Raw genomic sequence first — 14,485 nt, forward strand, 5'->3', positions numbered from 1 at the left:
GATAATTTTCAGTCGCACTGCTTCTATGATCTTTAAATGACTGTTAGAAAACGATGAAGAAAGTGTTGCATTCCCATGATAACATTATTTCACAGTTTATATTATAGGAAAGACTGAAACAAATCACGAACATACTTGTTACTAGAGCAGAATGGTAGTAACCACAGGAGATCCAGGAAACTGGTTTACCAACGTCCACATGATGAGGAACCAAGACATTGTTTTTATCGGCAAGACCAATCTGTCCCTCAGAATTGTCTCCCCACATGAACAGCTTTCCATCCTCTAGAAAAGAAAATAAGGAAAATAAGCTTAAAAAAGGTAGAAAGAAAGCAAAACCTAGTGTGACAAGTGACACTAATAACCTAAAAAAATCAACTGGTCTCAACACACCATCAGAATTCTGCAATCTTTTGGCACATGAATGATTTTATGATAGACTTTCTTCACAAAGAAAGGACTTTAAACAGGTACATGATAAAGACAGCTCAAAATGCTAAAACTTGGATTGGATATATGACACATCATTCAATTCATAATTGCAGATGTACTGAACTGAAGTGTTGTCAAACAGGTTAATCCTAGCAATTAGCCTAAAGCAAATACAGTCGACAATCTATTCACACGATTTAAGAGTGAGGAAAAGTAAAAAAATGGAAATAAATTTTGATCCTGGATTGGTGATTTTGGTAAATCTAAAACACTTTGCATAGGCTAACCAACTAATCATTCTGCCCATCAAACAGTTACATTTCAGTACTAAATGCAGATTATAAAATATATGTTTCCAGTACTAGATAGGGAAGTAAAATAAAACATAAGTCAGATACTGCCTGCCTTTCCTAAGGAAAAGAGTTCGGGGCATGTATCCCACCACGCACACAATCCCTACAATCACCAATGGAGACTGGAGATGGACAAAGGCATCAGCCTATAAGGGTGGTACGGGATATTGGGGTAACTTAACTCACTGAAGCAAGTGACAAGCCCTCATGCCACCCCACTGCATGCTCAACCCTTGGACCCTTTTTTACAGCAGCAGGGGAATGGCAGGGCTCAAAAGCAAAAAAAAAAAATACTCTCAAGAATTTCTAGTTGAAGGGTATGCCATGGTCACATTCTAACCCATAAATAGTAATGGATGGGTGACACCATCAAGGTACTGTTTGATGGCTGCCAGGACCAGATGAAAAAAAGAACTAAAGAAAAGATTATAAAAATACTAAAGTTTCACAGCAAGCAAATAAGAAACTACAATTCTGAAAAGCACTCACACATTCAGCATTAAGTAGACTGCCGTTTATGTGGTAGTTCATGGGTATAGACCTTTTACCAAAAGGGATAACAATGCACTTTTTGGCATTGAGCTTGTGGCCATGCCTCTGACACCAGGCATCTGTCTCAGTGAGGCCCTTCTGTAGGATGTCCACATCACTTGGGGACTCGACTATGGCTCCTAGTTTGCAGTCATCTGCGAACTTCATTAGCCAGAGACCTTCTGTGTTAGCCTGTACTTCAGAGAAGTAGATACCAAACAGGAGAGGTCCCAGGACTGAACCCTGTGGTACTTCACTTGTCACTGGTTTGAAGTCAGATTTGGAGTCTGCAACTTTTACAGTGTGGGTTCTGTCAGTGAGCCAGTTGGCAACCCATCTTGTGAACTTGAACCTCAGCACTGAAATAAATAGGACATGCTGGAGGAACAGATTCATAACCCAGAGGCTCCCTTCACTCTGGAATAAAATCCCAGTCCAGGTTAGGCAGAGTCCCTCATTGACTCTCTTCAAGATGAATCTTGATGAGTGGATGGGGGATCGTAGGTTTACCCCGGGTATCACTTCTGTGTCACTGTTAGACAGAGGCACAGTATACTAACCTCGAAAAAGGGCATAGCAAAATTAATTTAAAATGGGTGGCGAAAGCCAAACACACTCTGGCTAGGCTTATAAATGCCCTAGGGCAGATAGCCTAGTATGAACCTATGAACATAGGGATTTATACCTAGTTTAGTGAGTTTAGCTATAATTCCAGAATGGGGGATAGTGTTGAAAGCCTTGGCGAGGTCAAGACAGGCTGTGTGAACCACCTTACCCTAGTCTACGGCTTTGGTGATTGCCTCAAAGAAGTTGATCAGGTTCAGAAGGCATGATCTGCCTTTCACAAACCCAAACTGGATGGGGTCCAGAGTTTGGAGGTTACCAATGTCTTTGTTTATGAGTTCCATGATGATACGTTCCATGGCCTTGCAGACCAGGCTAATAGGGCAATAGTTCCCAGGATCAGTGGTGGCTCCCCCTTTGTGGAGTGGGATAACTGTTTCTGTGTGCAATTCAGTGGGCACAAAACCTGATGTGAGACTGTGATTGAATATGGTGCTTAGGTGGGGGAGCCAGTTCGTTCAGAAGTTCATGTAAAAGGCAGTCTGGGATGTTGTCCTGTCCCATGGATGCTGTGGTTTTGGTTTTAGAGAGTGCAGCTTTTACCTGCATAGATGTGATTACAGGGACTCTGCATTCTTCCTGTATAGATATGGGCCCTTTAGGGTGTGAGAGGGGGGTAAAGTTAGCAATGAACCTATCTGCCAGGATGCTGGCAATATCAACTGGTTCTGTAATTTTTCGTGCAGTTGTGCTGTAACTCAGAGCAGATCTGGGTATTGCCATTGAGATTCTTGACATAGCTATATAATGCTTTGTGATTGCCCTTAGAATCTATGGTGATTTTGTTTTCGTAGCTAGCTTTGGAAGATCTTATAAGGGATCTCAGCTTCTTACTGAAATTGACCAGGGAGCTCCTCCACTCATGGGATTTTACTCTCTTTTGCAACAGTTTCTTCCTTCTGTTGTCGAGTTTTTTATGGCAGGGGACCACCAGATTGGCTTCCTTTTTCAGTCCCTCTAGCAAGTCCACTTACAATAGCAGCCTACTGATTTCATTTGTCTCACTCTGGCAATTTACAACAAATGGGTAAGTAGCCTTTTAAAGGGATAGTTCATCAGCTCAGAATTCTCTAGCAGTACACAATTACTCTTTACAATTATACTGACTAAATGAATACAATGACATTCAGTGCTGCTTAACAGAACAATCGCTGATCTGGCCTGCAGGGAGGGAAAACCTTAGTTTCTGGAACCAAAGCCCCTTCTAGCAAGAAATTAAAAAAAATGTCCCTATGTAAGAATGAAAAAATACAGGTGTGCATGAACTTACCATAACAGCAGATGTCCGAATAGATCAGTAGATTGCAGTATTACATATAAGAAGACTCCCAAATTTTTTTTAGAATCTCTGGGAGGAGGAAAGAGAAGTGAAACTGGAATCCAGAATTCCTTGCAGGATAAATCTGGTGAAACTAGCAATGAACCTGGACAATTCAACAATCTTTTAAGTAAAGGCATGCAGGTCAGTCCAAGTGGCTACTTCTAAAATGGATATTGTGTCCAGACCCTTGAAAAGGGCAACCAAAGAAGCTACTGCTCTGGTAGAATGAGCTTTACCTTGGCCTGCTAGGGATTTCCTAGGGAAGTAATAACAAAAGGAAGTAGTTAGTGAAATCCATCCAGAGATGGTTAGTTATGAGGCAGGGTAACTCAACTTGTTATCCTGAAAGGAACGCACCACACAGTTTATTAGATGTTTTGATAGTTTTAGTCTAGTCAATATAAAACCTGAGTTGGCCGTGGACATTTAAAGAATGCAAAATTTTCTCACCTCTGTTTTGAGGACTGAGAAAGTAGACAGTCAGGTTGATATTTCACTGACAACCATAGGCATAAAAGAAGGGTTAGTCCTAAGATATACCCTGTCCTTGTGGAAATTAGAAAGGTAGAGGATGCTATAAGGGCTTGAAGCTCTAACACCCTTTTTACTGAGATGTGGGCTAAGAGTAAAATTTTTTTCTATATACAACATTTTAAAGAGAAAGAGCAAGAAGGCACAAAAGGAGAGACAATCAACTTCTCCAATAAAAAAAAATGATGTCCCAAGGTGGAGGTACAGAGTTTCTTTGTGGTCTGATATGTAGGATGTCTTTCAAAAACTGTTCGACCTCAAAACATGCAGAAAGAGATGGATTCAAGCTAAGACAAGTAGAGATGACTGGCTGACAAATGTACTCTAATGGAAGAATATGCCAGTCCTAAATTGATTACCTTGCACAAATATGAAATAACAGTACAAATACCCATGTGAAAACAGTCATTTTTCTCCTTTTGGCACCAAGTAAAAATAATTTACATTTGCAAACAACATCATCCAAACTGTCAGGTTTAGTAATTGCAAGCCTGGGTGAATGACAGATCCCTTCTGTTATGTGAACAAATCCATCATGTGGGATAATTTGTGGTGGTTGCCCTAGACCAGGTAGAAAAGAAGGCAGAACCAATGTTGTCTGGACTGAAAGGGGGTCACCAACAGCATTTTAGGCTGTCATTTTTGATTTTGTGCAGGACCATGGGAATCAGAGAAAAGGCAGTAAAGGAGTCTACTTTTCCATGAGACTGATATACCATCCACTTTCTAAGCCTCTGTGCATGGAGCTTTAGAGCAAACAGCCTAAGCTATCTGTTCAGACAGGAGGCAAATAGATCTGTTTGGGGAGTTCACCAATGGACAATCTGAATGAAGACCTCTCTATTCAACATCAGTCTGTGAAGGTCTGCCTTGGATCTGCTTTGATAGTCCTTCCACTGTATTCATCTCTGAGGATATGTACACTGAGGAAAAAGGTTGTCTTGAACTGTCTGTAATGCTGCTGTGGCAAGTCTGCAGAGTGGATAAGATGTAGTTCCTCTCTGTTTCCTGATGTACCACATTACAGTGGCACTGTCTGCGAGAATTTGGATGGTCCCTGGAGGTAATGTAGAAGTTGAAGGGCCAAGATCTGGCTTTCATCTCTTTAACATAAGTTTTTTTACTGCCCTGTCCAAACTCTCTGAGCCTTTACATTCACTGAACACGTTCGACATTCAAGATCTCAATCTTCCTGGCACTAGCAGGAAATCAGAAAAGGCACTCCTTAACTGAGTGATATCTGGTTGATCCTCCAATGAAATTCCTTCTTTATGAAAGGCAAGAGAGAAATTGGGAAGTTCTGGGCATGGCAGTGCTGTGCCCAAATAGCCTTGAGATACCACTGAATCTTACTCATATGGAGCCTAGCAAAAGGTATCATTTGTATGGATAAAATCATATATGCCAGGGATCTCAATATCTCCCTTGCTAAGGTCAAATCTACGGGAAAGAGAGACTGGAAGTAAGCAATCAGAAATTGCATCTTGTCTAGGGGAAGAAATGCCATCATGGGAACAGTGTTGAGATGGCAACCTAGTAAAATGATATACTGGTATGGGAGAAAGACAGACTTTTTCAAGTTTACTGTGAAGCCTAGAAGAAAATAGGTCCTTGATGAACCTGAGATACAGAAAAGTTTTGTGGAGAGGCCTGTAAAAGCACTTGAGACAGAAGTCAGATGTACAGTATGAAAAGGCACCCAAAGCTTTGGTATGTTGGCTAGTTGTATGGTACAATTAGTAAGCTACTTCTAATATGTAATTAGAACTGCAACAATGATCAATGTAGGATACAGTGTGAATCTTCATGCTGGTCCAAAATAACCCCCCCCCCGACCTCATCATCTCTCCTCTTGACCTCAGCACATAGTGGCTTAAAAAATATCTCTAGGAACTTGTACATCAAAATACAACAACAAAAAAAAAAATACAAAGTTGTCAACATATGCATCTTACCACATGGACTTCCTACGGCCATATCTATTCACTGTCTTTGAGCTGTGGACTACATTAAATGCACTGTAAAACCACCTCAACACAAAAAGAACAAGCACACAACCATCTGAACACAATGACAACAAAGGAAAAAAGTAACCCAAAGGAATTTAAAGTGAACCCTGACAGAAAATGCATAATTTAATTTATTCACCGGGAAAGTTCAATAAGTCAGAAACCCATTTTCAGTTAAGGCCCGGGGTGAAAAGTTCCACAGAAAAATATTGTTTTAATACAGAGAATCTTAAAATATAGAATAGAAAATGAGTGTAGACTTTGTAAAAATTACATTGGTTATAACTATGCGCCATACAATACTTTATGAAAAAGTCTAAAACAAAGACTGCAGGTTGCTGCATATAAACAGTAGTTAAATGCATAGACAGTTATATAAGTTATCTAGGCATTAAAAAGAGAGATAGAATAAGTTAGTTAATATAGAGAAAAGTTCCTAGAAAGGGAGAGAGGCATTACATGATACAGGAAAGAAGTGGCTAATTAGGTTTTGTGAGTTTATGGTGGCTTAGACTTTTGCACACAGGAACAGATATGATTATTGAGGTAGTAGCTTTTAGCGCCAATTTGAAAGTTTTTAATGAGTCTACCTGAGTGACTGTGAGTGGCAGGGCATTCCATAATCTGGCAATGGAATAGGACTATAGGCTTTGTCCAGCTCTTTTGTTGGGTATTGTTATACTTAAAAGCTGTCTGTTGTTAGAACAAAGATTCTGGGTTGGGCTGTATGGTTTTAGGACAGACTGAAGTGTAAGGCAGGTATTGGGTTTGTAAATCAGTTTGTTGGCAAGAGTCAGTTGGATATAATATAGGTAATGGGGGAATTCAAACCATTTCAGTTCTGAAATGGCTTGTTAATGATGAGTGCAATTTGGCATCCCAATTGCAAATTTTGCTATTTTATAACAGCATGATTGGAATTTATTGCTAAGACATGCATGAAGCTTGGTAAAAATGGAACTTCCATATAGGAGGGAAGGGATCAGTAGGGTGCTGGCAAGTTTTGTTTTGGTTGGCTTATCCAAGTAAAGTTTATGTCTGTAGAGTTTGCCTAGTTTGAAGTGTTTTTTTTATTGTATTGAGAATATGTTGCTCGAGGGTAAGTGTAAAGCAGAGTGTGTGGTGTGTATTTAAGAAGCATAGCTAGTGATGAAAAAGCATGTATAAGTAGCAGGCACGTGCTATACTCAGTGCCATTTTGGGAGTGCAGCTAGACAGTGAGCATGTATGAATGTAATTGCTAGTTTGTATATAAGTTACCTACGTTAAAGTTAATAAGCTTCAATCATGATGTGTTTTCTACATAATAAAGCTGCTTGAACAGAACCCACAAAGTCTCGTCTATTACATCCTGACTAGACAAGCAATATGGTGTCAGAACCGGGATTCCAGAGATTGATATCCAGAGCTATGAGGTGCAGAGATAACAGTGAAGGTAAACTAAGAGAAATGAGCATGAAAAAGGGCCAGAAAAGAACCAAAGGTAATGAAAACCTGCACAAACAGTTTATTTAAAAAAAAAAAAAAAGATAAAATGGAGCATTACAAGGGCACAAACTACATTATTAGACAAGCGAGAGACACAAAAGGTTCATTGATTAAGCGAAATGTTTAAGATTAAGGTATTTGATAAAATGATTGTCAGAAAAGCAAAAAGTGTGTTGGGCAAGTTTAGAGTAAGACGAGCACAAAAAAGTACAATGGGCATTAAAAGAGATTAAACGAGCAAAACAAACAGAATAAGGGTAAAATGGGCACATAAAGCACAAATAAAGTAAGGCAACTGCATATTTTTGGCAAACTGCTGTGTTTTGGCATAACTACAACTCCGTATTGTATTCAGGGCATAACTAAAATTATACATATTATCTCAAAGTGTGTAAAAGTGCTTACAGCATGTGCTTATTACTGTGCATGTATCCAAAGTTTTTCTGTGCAAAGTGCAACTATTTCGTGAAGTACAGTCAAAGTACAGCCATTTTGAAAAGTTTCTTATGCTGGGTGTGCTATTCACAAAGTGCTGTCATTACAGAGTGTTTCTTGCACTGTTAAGCGTTATCTATCAAAGTACTGTCATTTTGGGGAAGTTTCAGTGTGCCATGTACTGCTTACTTGCAAAGTGCAGTTACTTCAAAATGTTTCTTACTCTGAGCTTCTTCTGTCCAGCTCATTTGTACAGTGCAGTTATTTGAAATGTTTCTTACACTGATAAGAGGGGATTTCTTACAGTACAGTATTTTGAAGAGTATTACAGCTCCTGAGAGACTAATTTCTCAAAGTTCAGTTGTTCAGAGGCTTGTTGTGCTATTGGGCAAAGTTACAGATACTGGCATATGTATGTCCATGCATATTTGCAAAACCCTTCACTGGTACGTTGTTAATAATGGCAGATGGATTTCAAAAGCCCTTACCATTTGTATTTTATCAGAATACTTCAAAGAAGTGGAGGATATTTGAGCAATAGTACAATATTTTTATACAAGCAGCTTATTCTGACAAAGATGCATGCATCACAGGGCATGAATTTTGTTAAACCTAGCTGGGTCAGAGGCCATTGAAAGACAGCATTCATTTGTGCATGCACCAGCAGTATATGAGGGAGAAGGTGAAAATCGTCATATTGTTGTACAGGCTGAATCAAGGGAAGATCCCGAGTGTCTGAAGCCCAAATTCAGAGAAATGTGTAACCCCTAGACAAATATTACATTACAGAGGCATTTGTTTTACACAAGAGATCAGAAACCAGGGGAAACCTTTGCAGCTTATATTACTGACCTGAGAAACAAAGCTAAGATGTGTCGGGTTTGGTGACTTTAAGGATGAGTTGATAAAGGACAGGCTTGTGTGTAGTATTAATAGTGCTGCTGTGAGAAAGATTTTGCTTCGTGACAGTGATTTAACATTGAGTAAATCTACTGAGATTTGTCAAATCCATGAAATTACAGAAAGGCACACAAGTATGCTTGCAAGTGATAAGAGCATGGTTTCAGCAGGCTCCAATGCAAATGTAGACAGCATACAACATGTGGCAAGCAAAAGCAGGCCTAAGCACATGGCAGCCACAGCCCCTGCTGGTTCACCAGGGAAACCACGTAGTTTTCCAGCAAGTTCTAAGAAAGGAGCATGCTCAGTGCAGTACAAGCGCAAGTCAGCAAAACCCAAATCCAGCTTTTTGTTAACTGTCGCAACTGTGCTGCCAATCATGAGTCTAAAAGAGAGAGATGCTTAGTATTTTGATAGCACTGCCACAACTGTAAAAAATGAAACCATTTTCAAAAGTTCGGCAGCTCAAGTAAGCCTCATACTGTTATAAAGAAGGGTCACTCTAAAAAGCAAGTTGACCATATAGAGAGCTGCAGCTCTTTCTATGTAGATGGTGTATCAGTAATTGGTGAAAAGGTTGATGTAGTGAATTTGTTGGCAAAGAACTAAGTGTTTTGTACTGTCCAGATCAATGGTAAATCAACCGAGCTCAAAGTGTAATGCTATATCAGCAGACACATCTGCTAAGGTGAGAATTAATAAACAACTCAATGTGGCAAGTAGTGCAAAACATGTTGCTTATGGAGGTGAAGAAATTCAAACCGAAGGCTCAGTAGTGCTTTCATGTTACTTGGCTAGGAACTGTTACAGCTTGTTATTCTATGTAGTCCGAAGACCTATGCAGTCATTATTGGGTCTCAGAGACAGTTTAAGAATAAATCTGCTTTCTTTTACCAAAGAAGTTCATAATATAAGCACATATCCTGTTTCCAATTTTTCTGAAGCCATTTTCTCAGAGTATGATGATGTTTTTGATGACAGGTTGGGCAAATTTCCAGTTGTGTATTCTATGAAGTTAGACCCAGAGGCCAGTCCAGTACTCAGACCAGCAGGAAAAGTTCCAATAGCTACGCAAGATTATGTCAAAGCTCAGATGGATAAAATGGTGCAGCAAGGTATAATTTGTCCAGTTAAGCACCAACTGAATAGGTGTCATCCATGGTAGCAGCCCACAAGAAAGGCTCAGACAAAATCAGAATATGTACTGACCCAACAGATTTGAACAAAGCATCAAAGAGAACACATCATCCAATGTAAACAGTGAAAGAGGTCACTGCACTAATACTGAATGCTACTGTTTTTTTTTTCTGTCTTGGATGCTAAAAGCTCATTTTGACAAGTGATGCTTGATTGCAAATCCTCATTACTGGCCACTTTTGGTACTCTGTTTGGCAGATATAGATTCCTGAGGATGTCATTTGGAATAAATTCTGCAAGTGAAGTCTTCCAGTCTGCAATGGACCAATTTTTTTCAGGTTATCCTTGTGCCACAATAGTAGATGATTTATTGGTTGGAGGCAATGGTGAAGCAGAGCATGACAGAAACCTTAAGAGAGTTCTAGACAGAGCATGTGAAGTGAACTTAAAATTCAATCCTCTAAAGTGCAAGTTCAGACTACCAGAAGTTACATATGTAGGTCATTTATTTACCAGCACTGTCTTAAGACCAGACCCGTCTAAGCAAGCAGCTATTATCGAGATGTCAGCACCAGATAATGTTCAAGATCTACACTGTTTCCTTGGAATGGTCAACTAGTTAGACAAGTTTATACCAAACTTGAGTTGACAGCACCTTTAAGAGAGCTAACGCACAAAAAAGCTACATGGTCTTGGTTGGAACAGCACCAGAAAGCATTTGAAGACCTTAAGCAGAAAATTGCCACCCTACTTACATTAAGATACTATGATGTCAATAAACCAGTCACTCTTTCCTGTGATGCTTCAAAATTTGGTCTTGACACAGTTACTCTTCAAGAAGGCAGAACAGTAGCCTATGCATCTAGAACAGTTACTCAAATTGAGATGCCATATGCTCAGACTGAGAAAGTACTTTTGGCAATAGTATTTGCATGTTCAGAGTTTCATGAATTTATCTATGGTCGAGCTATTCAGACTGAAACTGATCACCATCCTCTAGTTACTATTCTAAAGAATCCTATGCATTCAGCCCCAGTGAGATTACAAAGAATAATGCTCAAATTGCAAAAGTATAGCTTTAAAATGGTCTATACAAAAGGCAAACTTCTTTATCTGGCTAATACTGTATCCAGATCGCCCAGAAATGCAACGGAACAGCTAGACGCAGAGAATTTTGACTTTGACGTAATGGAAGTGTGTAATATTTCTACCACGAGACTTGATGAGCTGAGAGATCATACAAAGACTGGGCCAATTTTGCAAAAGCTCAACCACTAATCCATTAATGCTGGATGACTGCCAAAGTAATCTAGTGTACCATCTGAAGTGCAAACTTATCTTCCTTACAGAGATGAGATGTTGATGGGAAAGGCATTCTTTTAAAAGGTCCTAAAATTGTTGTTCCTGCTTCCTTAAAACATGAATATATCCAGATTTTGCATCGTGGTCATCCAGGTTCCAAATCCACCAAAAGAAGGGTGAGAGAACTAGTATTTTGGCCTTCACTAGTGAAAGACATTGATAAAGTACTTTCTTCTTGTTCAGTTTGCAATAGAACTAAACCGGATTTGCAAAGAGAACCACTTCAGCTAAGTCAAGTTCCTGAACTACCTTGGTCAACAGTAGCCACTGACATATTCGAGTGGAACAATCAGCATTACTTAGTACTGGTAGACTCTTACTCGAACTGGTTTGAGATTGACTTACTACCTAATCTAACATCCACTACTGTTAACACTAAGTTGAAACATCACTTCTCAGTCCATGGTTGTCCACATAAAGTTATTTCTGACAATGGTACTCAATTTACTAGTCAGTTGTTTTAGAAATTTGCAAGAGAATGGGACTTTATACATGTTACAAGTGGTCCAGAATATCCACAGTCAAATAGACTAGCTTAACATGCAGTGCAGAGTGCAAAGCAATTACTTGAATGGTTAAGGTCAAAGTGTGATAATACCAATATCTTTTTGAATTTATCTCAGAAACATACCCCGTGACATTATACTTGGCTCGCCTACTCAGAGACTTCTATCCAGGCAAACTAGAACACTGCCTAGTAGTTCCAGTTTATTGAGGCCTAAAGCTAAAAACAACAGAACCATCAGAGCCCAATTATTCAGGAAGCATTCTGTTCAGAAGTTCAGTTATGATAAATTGAGCAGATTTTGTTGTCTACTGAAAGAAGGAGCGACAGCGAGGATACAAACGGTGAAAGGTTTCGCCCAGATTGGTCAAGTAACAGGTATATATACCAAGCCAAGATCCTACTTCGTAGAATTTGAAGGTGTGGAGTACAGGAGAAATCGCAGACATCTCCTTCCTGTACCAAAATCTATATTGCAGCATTGTTCCTGTGATAAAGACTCTAGATCTCAGAGCAATCCAGACACTGTTCCTTCCAGAATGTGTCTTACCTTTTGATTCCAACTCTAATGATGCTCCCGATACTCCTAAGGTTGAACATTCTGCAGAGACAGTTCCAGTTGCTAAGTCTAATTCTCAGTTTTATGTCACACGATTTGGTTGCACTTCCAGACCTAGTGTGAAATACACAGCGACTTGGACATAACTGTGTATACGTACATAGTTCTGTATAAAAGCATGACAAAACCTATTTGTATTAACTGCATGTCAACTGATATTATCAGCATTGCATGGTCTATTTTTCAAAGAGGGAGGATGTAGAGCAGAGTGTGTGATGTGTCTTTAAGAAGCATAGCAAGTGAGGAATGCGGATGTATAAATAGCAGGCACGTGCTATACTCAGTGCCATTTTGAGAGTGCAGCATGTATGAATGTAATAGCTAGTTAGTATAAAAGTTAAGTAAGTTAAAGTTAATTAGCGACAACTGTGATGTGTTTGTACATAATAAAGCTGGTTGAACAGAACCCACAAAGTCTCGTCTATTACATCCTGACTAGATGAGCGAAAGTAAGCTTGTCATCAATAAGGATGCCCAGTAATTTAGTAGTCTTCACTAGTTCAATTTCTGTACTGTTTAGTCAGTACATTTTAAACTCTGATGGTGGTGGTTTTGTGGAGAATAATAAGAGCTTAGTTTTTTGGCAGTTCAATAATAGTTGTGCATAATTTAGCCAGTTTTCTATAGAAGTAAAGGTATTTTGTGTTATCCTAAATAGATCAAGGAGGTTATTAGATGAGATTATAGTGGAGTCGTCAACATATTGGACAAGAGTACTTAGATGGGAAGCTTTTGTGAAAATTATTAATAAAAATATTAAAAAGCAGAGGCCCCAGAATAGATCCCTGGGGAACTCCTGTGTTATTAACCGGATAATAAGATTGTTTATTTTGCCATCTGACAGTTTTCTATTGTTTAGGCAACTAGAAAACCAAGTTAGGGAGTTTTGGGAGCATCCTATTTTATGTAGTTGCAACAGTTTAGTGTGTGATACTGTGTCTAAAGCCTTGGATAGATCTAACAAGATTATAGTAGTTAATACACCAGTATCAAGAGCCTTGATCACAGTATCAGTGAATGAAAGTAGGGCTGTAATAGTACTGTGCGCTGGACGGAATCTGTGCTGGGTTGGAGCAAGGAGGTCATTATCAGAAAGATGCTTTAGAAGTTGGGCAAGTATACATTTTTCTAAGATTTTAAACAATGGTGAAAGTATAGAGAAAGGTTAATAGTTGGAAAGGTCATTGGTACTGCCACCTTTGTGTAAAGGAGTGATTATGGATTTTTTCCAGCATTGGGGGACATTGGATTCTAAGATGGAGTCTGTCATGTGCTACTATGCTGAGTAATTTACACAACTTTACAAAGATATAACCTCAATTTAAATCTGTGGTAATTTATATGGGTAGAAAACAAGCAACCAAAAGTTGGGAGAAGGCTTCAGTTAGCAGGAAACTTCCTCTTGCCTAAAATGGTAAGGTAATCTGTCTAGTAATAGCCTGTGAATTTAACTACTGAAAACCAAGTCACAGCTTTGAACACACACAAAGTTCTGTCAAAAAAGGCCATAGATGTACATGTTCCTCTTACAGAATAAACTCTACTGGACCCTGAATAGTCTTCCAGATGAACAATTGAAAAACTCAATGCAATTTGCTATCTAGTTAGAAAAATCTGCAGTATAACTCTCAACATCTTAGAGCAACAAATCTGGACAATGCTATAAAAAATGGGGGACAAAGGCCCCAAAATAAGAAATTTTTAAATATTTCCTATACAAAATTAGAAAATTGATAGAATAACAGGTTTTGCATTAGCATGAATCTTACAAAGGACAGAAAGTTTAAAACTCAAGTTTCTGTCGTTATTTTCAGATTTTAGCCCTCAATGATTTGCTAGAAAAATGCAATTTTTGGATAAACGGATCAAAACTATGGGGCAAAAACCTGGACAGTTGAGAGGTATGGTCTACAGCAAATCCTCCTCCTTTGACAGGTGCAAAATAAACAAATTAGATTACATTTCCTATTGGCTTTATTTCTGGAGATGTAAGCCCAGTGGTGCATTTAAGCTCCACAAAGTATGAAAACAGTACAGTTGTGTGCACTTACCATAAATGTAGATGTTCGAGTGTATTCACTGTTGCAGTCATTACATTTGGCTAATCTGCTGGAAGGTTGCCCTCAGTCAGCCTGAATTCCAAAGTCTTGGGTCCTGCATCAGTTGCTGTCTCCTCTTTCATGACGACGGGTCGTCAGGGGTATAAAACCAGCAGCCAACGCCATTTTCTATAGTTTT

At 39.0% G+C, this 14,485-nt stretch overlaps 1 protein-coding gene across 1 annotated transcript in view; it reads right to left on the reverse strand.

Moving 5' to 3' along the window:
- LOC122802170 (X-linked retinitis pigmentosa GTPase regulator-like) overlaps positions 1-14,485 on the reverse strand; it is a gene marked incomplete at its 5' end in the record, with an annotated part of 1,226,514 nt that overhangs the window by 500,841 nt on the left and 711,188 nt on the right. The window contains one exon of the mRNA XM_044071841.1: positions 136-285. Coding sequence (XP_043927776.1) covers positions 136-285 — 150 coding nt within the window. The remainder of the gene's footprint in view (positions 1-135; positions 286-14,485) is intronic.

The sequence above is a fragment of the Protopterus annectens genome, chromosome 5.part0 (assembly GCF_019279795.1).
Source record: "Protopterus annectens isolate FY-2018-M chromosome 5.part0, PAN1.0, whole genome shotgun sequence".
Lineage (NCBI taxonomy): Eukaryota > Metazoa > Chordata > Ceratodontiformes > Protopteridae > Protopterus > Protopterus annectens.